Here is a 13323-nt window from a genome sequence, read left to right as displayed (position 1 = left end):
ACTCTCAGCACAGAACTAGCACAACACAATACTCTCAGCACAGAACTAGCACACACAATACTCTCAGCACAGAACTAGCACACACAACAATACTCTCAGCACAGAACTAGCACAACACAATACTCTCAGCACAGAACTAGCACACACAATACTCTCAGCACAGAACTAGCACACACAACAATACTCTCAGCACAGAACTAGCACACACAATACTCTCAGCACAGAACTAGCACAACACAATACTCTCAGCACAGAACTAGCACACACAATACTCTCAGCACAGAACTAGCACACACAATACTCTCAGCACAGAACTAGCACACACAATACTCTCAGCACAGAACTAGCACACACAATACTCTCAGCACAGAACTAGCACACACAATACTCTCAGCACAGAACTACTCTCAGCACAGAACTAGCACACACAATACTCTCAGCACAGAACTAGCACACACAATACTCTCAGCACAGAACTAGCACACACAACAATACTCTCAGCACAGAACTAGCACACACAACAATACTCTCAGCACAGAACTAGCACACACAATACTCTCAGCACAGAACTAGCACAACACAATACTCTCAGCACAGAACTAGCACAACACAATACTCTCAGCACAGAACTAGCACACACAATACTCTCAGCACAGAACTAGCACACACAACAATACTCTCAGCACCAAGTTAAAATAACCAACATCAAAATCATCTACAAATTACATATACAAAACAATAGAAAACTTACTGTAAGTTCTATCTGTATTAACTTCTTCACTGGCTGGAAGGGTTGATGTCACCGACTTATCACAGGCAACACTGGAGGTGTTGCATATACTTGTGTTTCTCATAGTGTGGCCTGTGTGTGTTTCCCTAGGTGGAAGATGTGCGTCGGCAGAGTACACTCCATCAGTTTTACAAATTCCTGGAATTTGCAAAAGAGAAGGAATGGGTGCGATTTCTAACTGAGCGGATGACTCTGATACTCTGGGAAGCTCTTCAATTCTTCCAGAGTTTTTCTTTGATAAAAATGATATAGATTTGTCCGAAGGGTTGCTGTGATCTTCTTCTGTTAACTTGTTGACGAGGAAAGAAGTTTCTGCTGATGGTAACTCCTTATGATCCACCATTGTCTTACTTGACGACAGTTGGTCATTCAACAATATATTTGTCCTGGGATCATAAAGTTCAAACTCTGAACTGTCAGCTCCTTGAGGACACATTAACAGCAGCGCTGATGAGTCAACTAGGGATAACATCTTACTTCTTGCCATTTCATCTTCCTCTGATATTCCATGCACTTTCACCTTGATGCAAAAACATGGCAGCTGCATTAGGGAGGCAGTAAATTCACAAATATTGGCCTGAGGGACAATTTCAAAGTTGCCAAAATCAACCATGTATAAGTGGACAAAATTGGCATCAACCTTCTTGACCTGGGCACGATACCACGTTCCGTCGCTCACTACAAAGCCACACACCATCTCCCCAGCTTGAACATCACGCACTCTGCATCCTTAAAAAACAAAAATACATTTCTTACATAATACACGAGTGACATTATCACATTTTCATTGCAAATTTGCATTAAATCTTCCAATCAACATTTTCTAATGCCTTGCTACTTATAACTCAACTTCTGTAAAGAAAAATTCCCACTTAAAACAAGATTTTTGAAAAAAAAAAAAAAAGTTTACATTTGTATACTAATTTTCTTTAAAAATATAAGCAGTAATCAAGTGCTTGAGAAAGAGGTTACATGCAGCGGACTTAGTCCGTTGCACTGAACATTTCTGTTATACAGTGGACCCCCGCATAACGATTACCTCCGAATGCGACCAATTATGTAAGTGTATTTATGTAAGTGCGTTTGTACGTGTATGTTTGGGGGTCTGAAATGGACTAATCTACTTCACAATATTCCTTATGAGAATAAATTCGGTCAGTACTGGCACCTGAACATACTTCTGGAATGAAAAAATATCGTTAACCGGGAGTCCACTGTACTGAGGTTTTACAACTAACACGTTTACCAAGAAGGTACACGAGTATTATAAGGATGGGTAAACACACTGTTTACTTTCCACATGGAAGTGCCTATAATGATGCTCGCTCCTTATAAATACAATTCTTAAATAGTGTGTTGGCATTAGTACGAGTCTGCCTGAAACGCACAGCTTGTCAGTGACTCTTATTACATGTAAACATGTGTGTTTAAAGGTAGAAAGTTGAAAGTGAACATAGAAAAGAGTAAGGTAATGAGGGTATCAAATGATTTAGATAAAGAAAAATTGGATATCAAATTGGGAAGGAGGAGTATGGAAGAAGTGAATGTTTTCAGATACTTGGGAGTTGACGTGTCAGTGGATGGATTTATGAAGAATGAGGTTAATCATAGAATTGATGAGGGAAAAAAGGTGAGTGGTGTGTTGAGGTATATGTGGAGACAAAAAATATTATCTATGGAGGCAAAGAAGGGAATGTATGAAAGTATAGTAGTACCAGCACACTTTTATGGGTGTGAAGCTTGGGTTGTGAATGCTGCAGTGAGGAGGTGGTTGGAGGCAGTGGAGATGTCCTGTTTAAGGGCAATGTGTGGTGTAAATATTATGCAGAAAATTCGGAGTGTGGAAATTAGGAGAAGGTGTGGAGTTAATAAAAGTATAAGTCAAAGGGGTTGTTGAGGTGGATTGGTCATTTAGAGAGAATGGATCAAAGTAGAATGACATGAAGAGCATTTAAATCGGTAGGAGAAGGAAGACGGGGTAGGGGTCGTCCTCGAAAAAGTTGGAAGGAAGGGGTAAGGGAGGTTTTATGGGCGAGGGGCTGGGACTTCCAGCAGGCATGCATGAGCGTGTTCGATAGGAGGTGAATGGAGACAAATGGTATTTGGGACCTGACGATCTGTTGGAGTGTGAGCAGGGTAATATTTAGTGAAGGGATTCAGGGAAACCGGTTATTTTTATATAGCCGGACTTGAGTCCTGGAAATGGGAAGTAAAATGCCTGCACTTTAAAGGAGGGGTTTGGGATATTGGCAGTTTGGAGGGATATGTTGTGTATCTTTATACGTATATGCTTCTAAACTGTTGTGTTCTGAGCACCTCTGCAAAAACAGTGATCATGTGTGAGTGTGGTGAAAGTGTTGAATGATGATGAAAGTATTTTCTTTTTGAGGATTTTTTTTTTTTTTTTGGGTCACCCTGCCTCGGTGGGAGACGACCGACTTGTTGAAAAAAAAAAAAAAATTGTATATTGCAGAAAGGAATCAAGTTTGTCTCTCTAATCAGAATTGTGTTAAAATAGCAAAAAAATGACACTGAAGTACTTTATGCCTAAAAAGTACTCTAAAATAGTACTCTACACTTAATTTATTGTTATACTACAATAAAATTAAAGAAATTAAGAAATTAAAATTACAATTTACTCTGAAGATTTTATCCATTATAACAAGGGTTTACTATACGTACTATTTTTTCTCTTCGAAAAATACAGTAAATATAGAAATAACTGATAAACTGTGAACCACAAGAAAATGAAGAAGGAATACCAAGGAAGTGAGGGGAAACATGGTCAAACCCAATTACCTATACAGCAAGTCCTTGACTTACAAACATGTTGAGGACCTGAATTGTGTGTAATAAAATAATAATGATATACACAAAAATAATATAAGAATATAATACAATACAGAAAATTCTTTATTTTATTCATGAGGAAGACCTATAACCATAGGGGTTACATGATGCCTGGAGAAACTGGGGCACCACTTCAGATTTGGGCCTTGGACCCTGAAGGGGTTAAAAAAAAATGCCTGCAACTAGTGGTGATGTGAGTGAATTTAAGGCCAGCAAAGGTTGGTTTGAGAGATTTAAGAATCATAGTGGCATACAGTGTGATAAGGCATGGTGAGGCTGCCAGTTCGGACAAAAATGTGGCTGAAAAATATGTGCAGGAATTCCAGGAGTAAATATAGGCTGAAGGATTGCAACCCCAACAAGTGTTTAATTGTGACAAACATTGGAAGAAAATGCCAAATGTGACCTACATTACACAGGAGGAAAAATCACTGCCAGGACACAAGCTTATGAAAGACAGGCTAACCTTAATGTTGTGCAGTAATACTAGTGGGGATTGCAGAGCGAAGCCTCTACCCGTCTATCACTCTGAAACTCCCAGTGTGTTCAGGCAAAACAATGTCGTCAAGGCTAATTTGTGTGTGCTGTGGAGGGCAAACAGTAAGGCATGGGTCACTAGGGACTTATACAGTGGACCCCCGGTTAACGATTTTAATCCGTGCAAGAGGGGTAATCGTTATGCGAAATAATCGTTATGTGAATGAATTTTCCCCATAAGAAATAATGGAAATAAAATTAATCCGTGCAAGACACCCAAAAGTATGAAAAAAAAATTTTTTTACCACATGAAATGTTAATTTTAATACACACAAACTGAAAAAGGCATGCACACTTACATGACACTTACTTTTATTGAAGATCTGGTGATGATTGATGGGATGGGAGGAGGGGAGAGCATTATCTTCTTACTGTTTAGAAGGGGAATCCCCTTCCATTAGGACTTGAGGTAGCAAGTCCTTTTCCGGGGTTACTTCCCTTCTTCTTTTAATGCCACTAGGACCAGCTTGAGAGTCACTGGACCTCTGTCGCACAACAAATCTGTCCATAGAGCTCTGTACCTCCCGTTCCTTTACGATTTGTCTAAAATGGGCCACAACATTGTCATTGAAATAGTCACCAGCACGGCTTGCAACAGCTGTGTCAGGGTGATTTTCATCCATAAAGGTTTGCAGTTCAACCCACTGTGCACACATTTCCTTAATTTTTGAAGTAGGCACAATGGATTCCACAACTGGCATAGGCTTCTCAGGGTTAGCCCCAAACCCTTCAAAATCTTTCTTAATTTCCATACTAATTCTCACCCTTTTTACCACAGGGTTGGCACTAGAAGCTTTCTTGGGGCCCATGGTCACTTATTTTCCAGAAACAGCACCGAAAACACTGTAATAATACGAAATATTCCGATTGTATGCTTGGATGTTATTGCGGAGGCTGGCTGGTAAACAATGCCACCGGCGGAACATGTGAGCGTGGCTCAGGCCGCACATTGGAAGCGTCTCGGACGAAAATCGGTAAGCGGGTTTTTAAGCGGTATGCGAGGCAAAATTTTTGCAATTAAAGTAAGCGGTATGCGAAATAATCGCTATGTGATGCCATCGTTATGCGGGGGTCCACTGTACTATGACTGGTTACACCACGCATATGCCCCCACTGTGAAAAATTACCTAATGGAAAAGAAATTGGACCTTAAGTGCCTCCTGGTATTAGACAATGCTCCTGGTCATCCTTCAGACTTGGCAGAGCGACTTTTTGGGGACATGAGCTTCATTAAGGTCAAGTTTTTGCATCCTAATACCACTCCTCTCCTGCAGCCCATGGACCAGCAGGTCATTTCAAACTTCAAAAAACTCTACACAAAAGCTATGTTTCAAAAGTGCTTTGAAGTGACCTCAGACACTGAATTGACCCTAAGAGAGTTTTGGCAAGTTCACTTTAGTATCCTCAATTGCATAAACCTTATAGGTAAGGCTTGGGAGGGAGTGACTAAGAGGACCTTATTACAACCCAGGAGTCCAAATGGCCTGTTATCCTGGGTGTAAAGGGAGCAAAATAAACACAGCAGAAAATTTTTGACTTATATTATCCTTCACCAATTTAGAACAGCAGTATGTACACTATGTACAGTGATAGGTATTAGTGCACTCCACGTTAAGCAAGGCAGAATAGAAGCCACTAGAGAGCAGACCGTGCTTCAACCAGCTCTAGAATGGGGATGACAAGGGCAGACAGGAGAGTGGTACCCACATAACCTCTGCGATTGCCAAAACCATCTTCTTATTGGCTGGAACCTAGGTATTAGTTGAACGACGGGGCCCCATCGTCAACTCTCAGTCACCTGGTTCGCTGGTTGGGGGAGATAGCCTGTAAATGAGGGTGTGTACATGCGCCGAATAAAGATTACGTACTCTTTGCATGCCACAGACCTTGAACTCTGCTTCGAGGAAATTGTGGCCAGAATGTGTACAAGAGAGGGATTTTTAAGGGTTTGGGGCTAACCCTCAGGAGCCTATGCCAGTTGTGGAATCTATTGTGGCACTGCGGAAGTCCATGGGGTTGGAGGTTAGTGGGAAGGATATGGAAGAGTTGGTGGAGGACGACGATGAAGAACTAACCACTGATGAGCTGCAAGAGCATCTGTAACAGTAAGAGGCCACAACTAAGGAAATTGCTTCAGAGGAGGGGAGAGAGAAATTGAGGAAGTTGCCTTTTTCAACGATTAAGGAAATGTGTACAATGTGGACAAAGGTTCAAACCTTTATGGAGGAAAATCACCCTGACACAGCTATTGCAAGCCGTGCTGGTGACTTTTACAATGACAATGTTGTGGCCCACTTTAGGAAAATCTTAAAGGAATGCGAGGTACAGAGCTCTATGGACAGATTTTTGGTGCGACAGAGGTCCAGTGACTCTCAAGTTGTTCCCAGTGGCATTAAAAAACAAAGAAAGGAAGTAACCCAAGAAAAGGACTTACTACCTAGTCCTTATGGAAGGGTATTCCCCTTCCAAAAATTAACACTCCTCCATCATCTCTCCTCCCATCTCATCAATACATCAATAAAGGTGTTATTTATTCTTCATTCAGTACAGTACATTATTTATTGTGCATGTATTGTTCTTTTTCTGTGTAGGAAAATGTATATTTCATGTAAAATTTTTTTTTTTCATACTTTTGGGCGTCTGGAACGGATTAATTGGATTTCCATTATTTCTTATGGGGAAAATTAATGCGACTAACGATAAATTCGTCTAATGATAATCTCTCTGGAACGGATTAATATTACTGGTCGAGGGTCCACTGTATTAATATTACTGGTCGAGGGTCCACTGTATTAATATTACTGGTCGAGGGTCCACTGTATTAATATTACTGGTCGAGGGTCCACTGTATTAATATTACTGGTCGAGGGTCCACTGTATTAATATTACTGGTCGAGGGTCCACGGTATTAATATTACTGGTCGAGGGTCCACTGTATTAATATTACTGGTCGAGGGTCCACTGTATTAATATTACTGGTCGAGGGTCCACTGTATTAATATTACTGGTCGAGGGTCCACTGTATTAATATTACTGGTCGAGGGTCCACTGTATTAATATTACTGGTCGAGGGTCCACTGTATTAATATTACTGGTCGAGGGTCCACTGTATTAATATTACTGGTCGAGGGTCCACTGTATTAATATTACTGGTCGAGGGTCCACTGTATTAATATTACTGGTCGAGGGTCCACTGTATTAGTTTGCCTGAAATACACTGCATATCAGTGGCCTTTTGTTTTATTACATCTAAACTACATTATTTTTGTACTGCATAAAAACAATTCACTTTGAATTTGAATGTGTATAAATGCAATCATTTCGTGCATTCCCTACACAGCCCCAAGCTTTATGCATCTGCTCTTACCTCTTGCACAATGTTGCACTAGACTTTGCTTCAACTTCTGATACTCAAGAGTAGACTTCTTAGACACTAGATGAACACACAGTTTGTTGTGCTCATCAACCCACACAGGCACCACTATATACTCTCTTTTATTTTCCAGCACAGTCTCTCTGAGGTCTACAGCCCAGAACCTTTCTCTAGTGTCAGCATCAACCATACTCTGCAATGATGAAGCCACGGGTGTTCTTGTAACTTCAGAGTACCTATGGGAATTTTTACGTCTATCTACTTTGCTGGATTCGGTAGCTTCATCGATGCGCTGATAACGTGAGGCTTTCTGTCGATGAGAAAAATCTTCAGGTTTCTCCTCAAAGTTTCTCTTACATATATCAACATCAGTAAGTATGCTCTTATCTTGTGAGAAGAGAGATTCTGAAGGATCAAGCTTTGAGCCGAGGCTTGAAAGACGGCCCGAAGTTGGACATGATGGTGTACCCTTAACATCGTGTAACAAAGGTATAGAGGTGTACCATGGTCTCAGGATATAGTCAGCCACCACAATAAATGAATCACTACTTAACAGAGAAACTTTTAAAGACTTGGACTTCTTGCTTATAACCTTCAAGACAATTTTCTCTTCTAGTGTGATCATTTTTTGTAATTGCATCTTAATTTCTGGCTCTACTTCACAGTGAATCTTAGCTAATATAGCAAAGCCTGGCAACTCAGACAATGGTCCAATGGGGAGTGGTTTAACCATTTTAACTGTCTCCATGTTACCCAAGTCGATGAAAATTACGTGATAGTTCTCTCCCTCTATTTTATAAATGAACGCGCGATTCCAAGAGTTGTCGGATAAAGAAGTTGCAGCCACTTGGCATCCCACCCTTGGTTTAAATTTTTCATCAAAGGGAGCACTGACTAATAACTCCTGTGCTTCAGGATAAAATGCTCTAGCACGAGTGTCATTAACAACAAGTGTAAAGTACTTGTAGCTCTCAACCCGCGTGATGAAGCCTTCGTATATTTGACTAAGCTTTAATTCATCCAAGACACAATGCATATTTAGTAGGGATTCCCTCAATTCAGGAGAGACTGAACCTTCTACAACAGGTGAAGAGATGTGTGCTGATGCACTGCTGAAAAAGTTATTAAACTCTTCTAGCTTTTGTGTACTGCAACCAGACTGTAACCGATTACTTTCATTAGAATTACTACAGCTGTTCGATGTAACACATGCAGCAATTCCTTTTTCAATAATACCAGTGTTTATTTTCTGGGAGACTGCCAGTGTTTCAGTAGATTCCTTATCAGTATTACTGGTGATTTGTTTCACTGAACTTGCACTTTCACAATAGGGGCGTCGGAGAGGCCTGGAAGGTTGTATTCGATTACAAGTCCTGGGGAATTTGATAGTTGTACTGGTAGGCCTTGGTTCTCTTTCTGTACTAGTAAGCTTCTGTTGCTTCCCTGTACTGGTAGGCTCCTGTTCTCTTTCTGTACTAGTAGGCTTCTGTTGCTTCCCTGTACTGGTAAGCTCCTGTTCTCTTTCTGTACTAGTAGGCTTCTGTTGCTTCCCTGTACTGGTAGGTGCCTGTTCTCTTTCTGTACTAGTAGGCTTCTGTTCCTTCTCTGTACTGGTAGGCTTCAGTCTCCTCTCTGTTTCAGAGACAGGCACATTACTTCCTTGTGACAGGAGAATATTTTGAAGTGTTTTCAATGTTTGCTGAATATTTGGGCATCCAATGGCCCTTTTTTGAAGGGAATCTGACTCCATGTCCCTTTCAAAATTGACATTAGTAGACAAACAATATTGGTCACTACGATGCTTATCCTCAAGAGATTCACCCGTCTCAATTTGCTGTTTTTCTTCCCTATTTTCATTATGAATCATTTTTCTCAACTGCTGCATAAGAGATAATAAATCAGTAGTTTCACGTGCGACTAGAGACGCGTGCGTCTGGTTTGAGATGCTGGAGGAAGACGACTGTACTTGTAGGCGATGGTCCCTGTTATCATCCCTCGAGATATTCGGAGAGCTGGACGGTCCTGCTTCCAATAACCTGAAAAAAAAAAAGAAAAAATACACTAGGAAGTCTCTCACAGATTAAAATTTTTTTAACACACTGGTCATCTCCTACCAAGACAGGGTGACCCAAAAAAAGAAGAAGCATTTTTACCATCACTCAATCTGATGCCTTCAATGAGTTCTAAGAATTTTTCTACTCTCAGAGCCTGGCCATGGGTCAGGCTCATCTGGTGTTTGCCTGGTCAATCAGACTGTTGCTGCTAGTGGTCTGCTACTCCACATATCCATCACAGCCTGACTGACTGTCTTGCCAAAAAAGTGCTAACACTACAGTTGTGGTTGTTGTTGTTGTTGTTGTTGGGGTTTATAGGGCCACTGACAGCATATGCCGTACTGAGCCCTAAGTAAGTTTATTGAGGTATACACAAATACAGTTACAGCGGACCCCAGGTTTTCGTAATTAATCCGTTCCAGAGAGAGTGACTAAACCCAAATCTGACGAATTCTGAATTAATTTTCCCCATATAAAATAATGAAAATCCAATTAATCCGTTCCAGACACCCAAAAGTATTAAAATGTTTTTTTTCCCATGAAATTTACATTTCCCTACACAGAAAACAATGAGACATGCAGAGTAAAACAATACTAAAATGACACCTTTATTGAAGACTTATTGATGAGATGGGAGAGGATGGAGGTGTACTATTGCTTAGAAGGGGAATCCCATTCCATAAAGACTTCAGATACCAAGTCCTTTTCTGAAGTTACTACCCTCCTTTGTTTTTTAATGCCATTAGAACCAGCTTGAGAGTCAATGGATCCCTGTCGCTCAAAAAAGTGTTCCAGAGAGGTCTGTATCTGGCGTTTCTTTAAAACTTTCCTAAAATGGGACACAACATTGTCATTGTACATGTCACCAACATGGCCTGCAACAGATCTGTCAGGGTGATGTTCATCCATAAATGTTTGCACCTTTGTCCACTTGTACAAATGTCCTTAATCTTTGAAGAAGGCAACTTCCTCCTCCTCTGAAGCAATTTCCTCAGCTGAAGTCTGTTAGTGCTGCAGATGAAGGTCTTGCAGCTCTGTAGTGGTTAGCTCTTCATCATGGTCCTGCACCAACTCTTCCACATCCTCCAAACTCATCCAACCCCATGGACTTCCCCAATGCCACAACAGATTCCACAATTGGCATAGGCTCCTCAGGGTCAGCCCCAAACCTTTCAAAAACCCTCTCTGGTACACACTGGCCACAATTTTCTCCAAGCAGAGTTCTAAGTCCTGGAAGTCACTCCCTGCCAAGCCTTACCTATAAGACTTATGCAACTGAGGATACTGAAATGATAAATCCAGAACCCTCTTAGGGTCAATTCAGTGTCTGAGGTCACTTCAAAGCACTTTGCAAACACTGCTTTTGTGAACAGTTTTTTGACATTTGAAATAATCTGCTGGTCCGTGGGCTGGAGGAGAGGAGTTGTATTAGGGGGCAAGAACTTCACTTTAATGAAACAAAACTCCTGCACCATTTGCTCTTTCAAGTCTGGAGGATGAGCAGGAGCATTGTCCATTACCAGGAGGGACTTGATTTCCAATTTATTTTCCAGGAGGTATTTCTTCACACTGGGGCCAAACACGTCATAAAACCAATCAAGGAAAATGTTCCTAGTGACCCATACCTTACTGGTTGCCTGCCACATCACACACAATTTACTCTTGGCAACACTGTTTTTCTTCAACACTCTGGGATTTTCAGAGTAAAGCTTCACTTTGCAATCCCCACTAGCATTACTACAAAACATGAGAGTAAGCCTATCCTTCATAGGCTTGTGTCCTGGGAGTGCCTCTTCCTCCTGAGTAATGTAGGTTCTCTTTGGCCTTTTCTTCCAAAAGAGGCCTGGTTTGTCACAACTGAACACTTGTTGGGGTTTTAATTTTTCAGCCTCTATGTACCCCTTGAAGTCCTGAACATATGTTTCAGCCACTTTTTTGTCAGAACTGGCAGCCTCACCATGCCTTATCGCACTCTGTATACCACTACGATTCTTAAATCTGTCAAACCAGCCTTTGCAGGCCTTAAATTCACCAATATGAGCACTAGTTCCAGGCATTTTCTTTACGAAATCATCTAATATGACATAATAAACAATATTAATAACATAGTTGCCTTGCCTTTTCACATATTATTGACTGCATAATGCTATCTCCTGATAATTGTTTCTCATTGATCCACACCAACAACAAAGTCTCCAAATCTTCCAGTATTTGCAATCTCTGTTTTGTAAGCATATTTGCACCTTTCGCAACAACAGCTTCCTTGATTGCCTTTCTCTTGACCACGATAGTAGCGATGGTTGTATGGGGTTTGTTATATAACCTGGTCAGCTCAGAGACATGCACTCCACTTTCATATTTTGCAATGATGTTTTGAATTCTATAGTGTTTCTCACCCTCTTCACCAAAGGGTTGGCACTAGAAGCTTTCTTTGGACCCATGGTGGCTTATTTAGCAGTTTTTTTTTATTATCACACTGGCCGATTCCCACCAAGGCAGGGTGGCCCGAAAAAGAAAAACTTTCATCATCATTCACTCCATCACTGTCTTGCCAGAAGGGTGCTTTACACTACAGTTTTTAAACTGCAACATTAACACCCCTCCTTCAGAGTGCAGGCACTGTACTTCCCATCTCCAGGACTCAAGTCCGGCCTGCCGGTTTCCCTGAATCCCTTCATAAATGTTACTTTGCTCACACTCCAACAGCACGTCAAGTATTAAAAACCATTTGTCTCCATTCACTCCTATCAAACACGCTCACGCATGCCCGCTGGAAGTTCAAGCCCCTCGCACACAAAACCTCCTTTACCCCCTCCCTCCAACCCTTCCTAGGCTGACCCCTACCCCGCCTTCCTTCCACTACAGACTGATATACTCTTGAAGTCATTCTGTTTTGCTCCATTCTCTTTACATGTCCGAACCACCTCAAGAACCCTTCCTCAGCCCTCTGGACAACAGTTTTGGTAATCCCGCACCTCCTCCTAGCTTCCAAACTACAAATTCTCTGCATTATATTCACACCACACATTGCCCTCAGACATGACATCTCCACTGCCTCCAGCCTTCTCCTCACTGCAACATTCATCACCCATGCTTCATACCCATATAAGAGCGTTGGTAAAACTATACTCTCATACATTCCCCTCTTTGCCTCCAAGGACAAAGTTCTTTGTCTCCACAGACTCCTAAGTGCACCGCTCACCCTTTTCCCCTCATCAATTCTATGATTCACCTCATCTTTCATAGACCCATCCACTGACATGTCCACTCCCAAATATCTGAATACATTCACCACCTCCATACTCTCTCCCTCCAATCTGATATCCAATCTTTCATCACCTAATCTTTTTGTTATCCTCATAACCTTACTCTTTCCTGTATTCACTTTTAATTTTCTTCTTTTACATTTTTTTTTTTTTTTTTTTCAACAAGTCGGTCGTCTCCCACCGAGGCAGGGTGACCCAAAAAAAAGAAAGAAAATCCCCGAAAAGAAAATACTTTCATCATCATTCAACACTTTCACCACACTCACACATTATCACTGCTTTTGCAGAGGTGCTCAGAATACAACAGTTTAGAAGCATATACGTATAAAGATACACAACATATCCCTCCAAACTGCCAATATCCCAAACCCCTCATCCACCAACCTCTGCAACTTCTCTTCAGAATCTCCCAAGAGCACAGTGTCATCAGCAAAGAGCAACTGTGACAACTCC

General features: G+C 41.2%; 1 protein-coding gene across 2 annotated transcripts in view; it reads right to left on the bottom strand.

The window, feature by feature from the left end:
- Nucleotides 1-13323, bottom strand: part of LOC128702495 (protein tudor-like) — a 122221-nt gene that overhangs the window by 32716 nt on the left and 76182 nt on the right. For both annotated transcript variants that reach the window (XR_011394762.1, XM_070105294.1), the window contains exons 8-9: nt 7545-9586; nt 752-1519 (exon numbers count right to left, since the gene is read on the bottom strand). Coding sequence is in view for 1 of the 2 variants with exons in the window: in XM_070105294.1 (XP_069961395.1) it covers nt 752-1519; nt 7545-9586 (2810 nt within the window). In the remaining variant the exon portion in view is untranslated. The remainder of the gene's footprint in view (nt 1-751; nt 1520-7544; nt 9587-13323) is intronic.

The sequence above is a fragment of the Cherax quadricarinatus genome, chromosome 98 (genome assembly GCF_038502225.1).
Source record: "Cherax quadricarinatus isolate ZL_2023a chromosome 98, ASM3850222v1, whole genome shotgun sequence".
NCBI lineage: Eukaryota > Metazoa > Arthropoda > Malacostraca > Decapoda > Parastacidae > Cherax > Cherax quadricarinatus.
The sequence above is the reverse complement of the archived record's forward strand: the minus strand, read 5'-3'. Positions and strand labels throughout refer to the sequence as shown.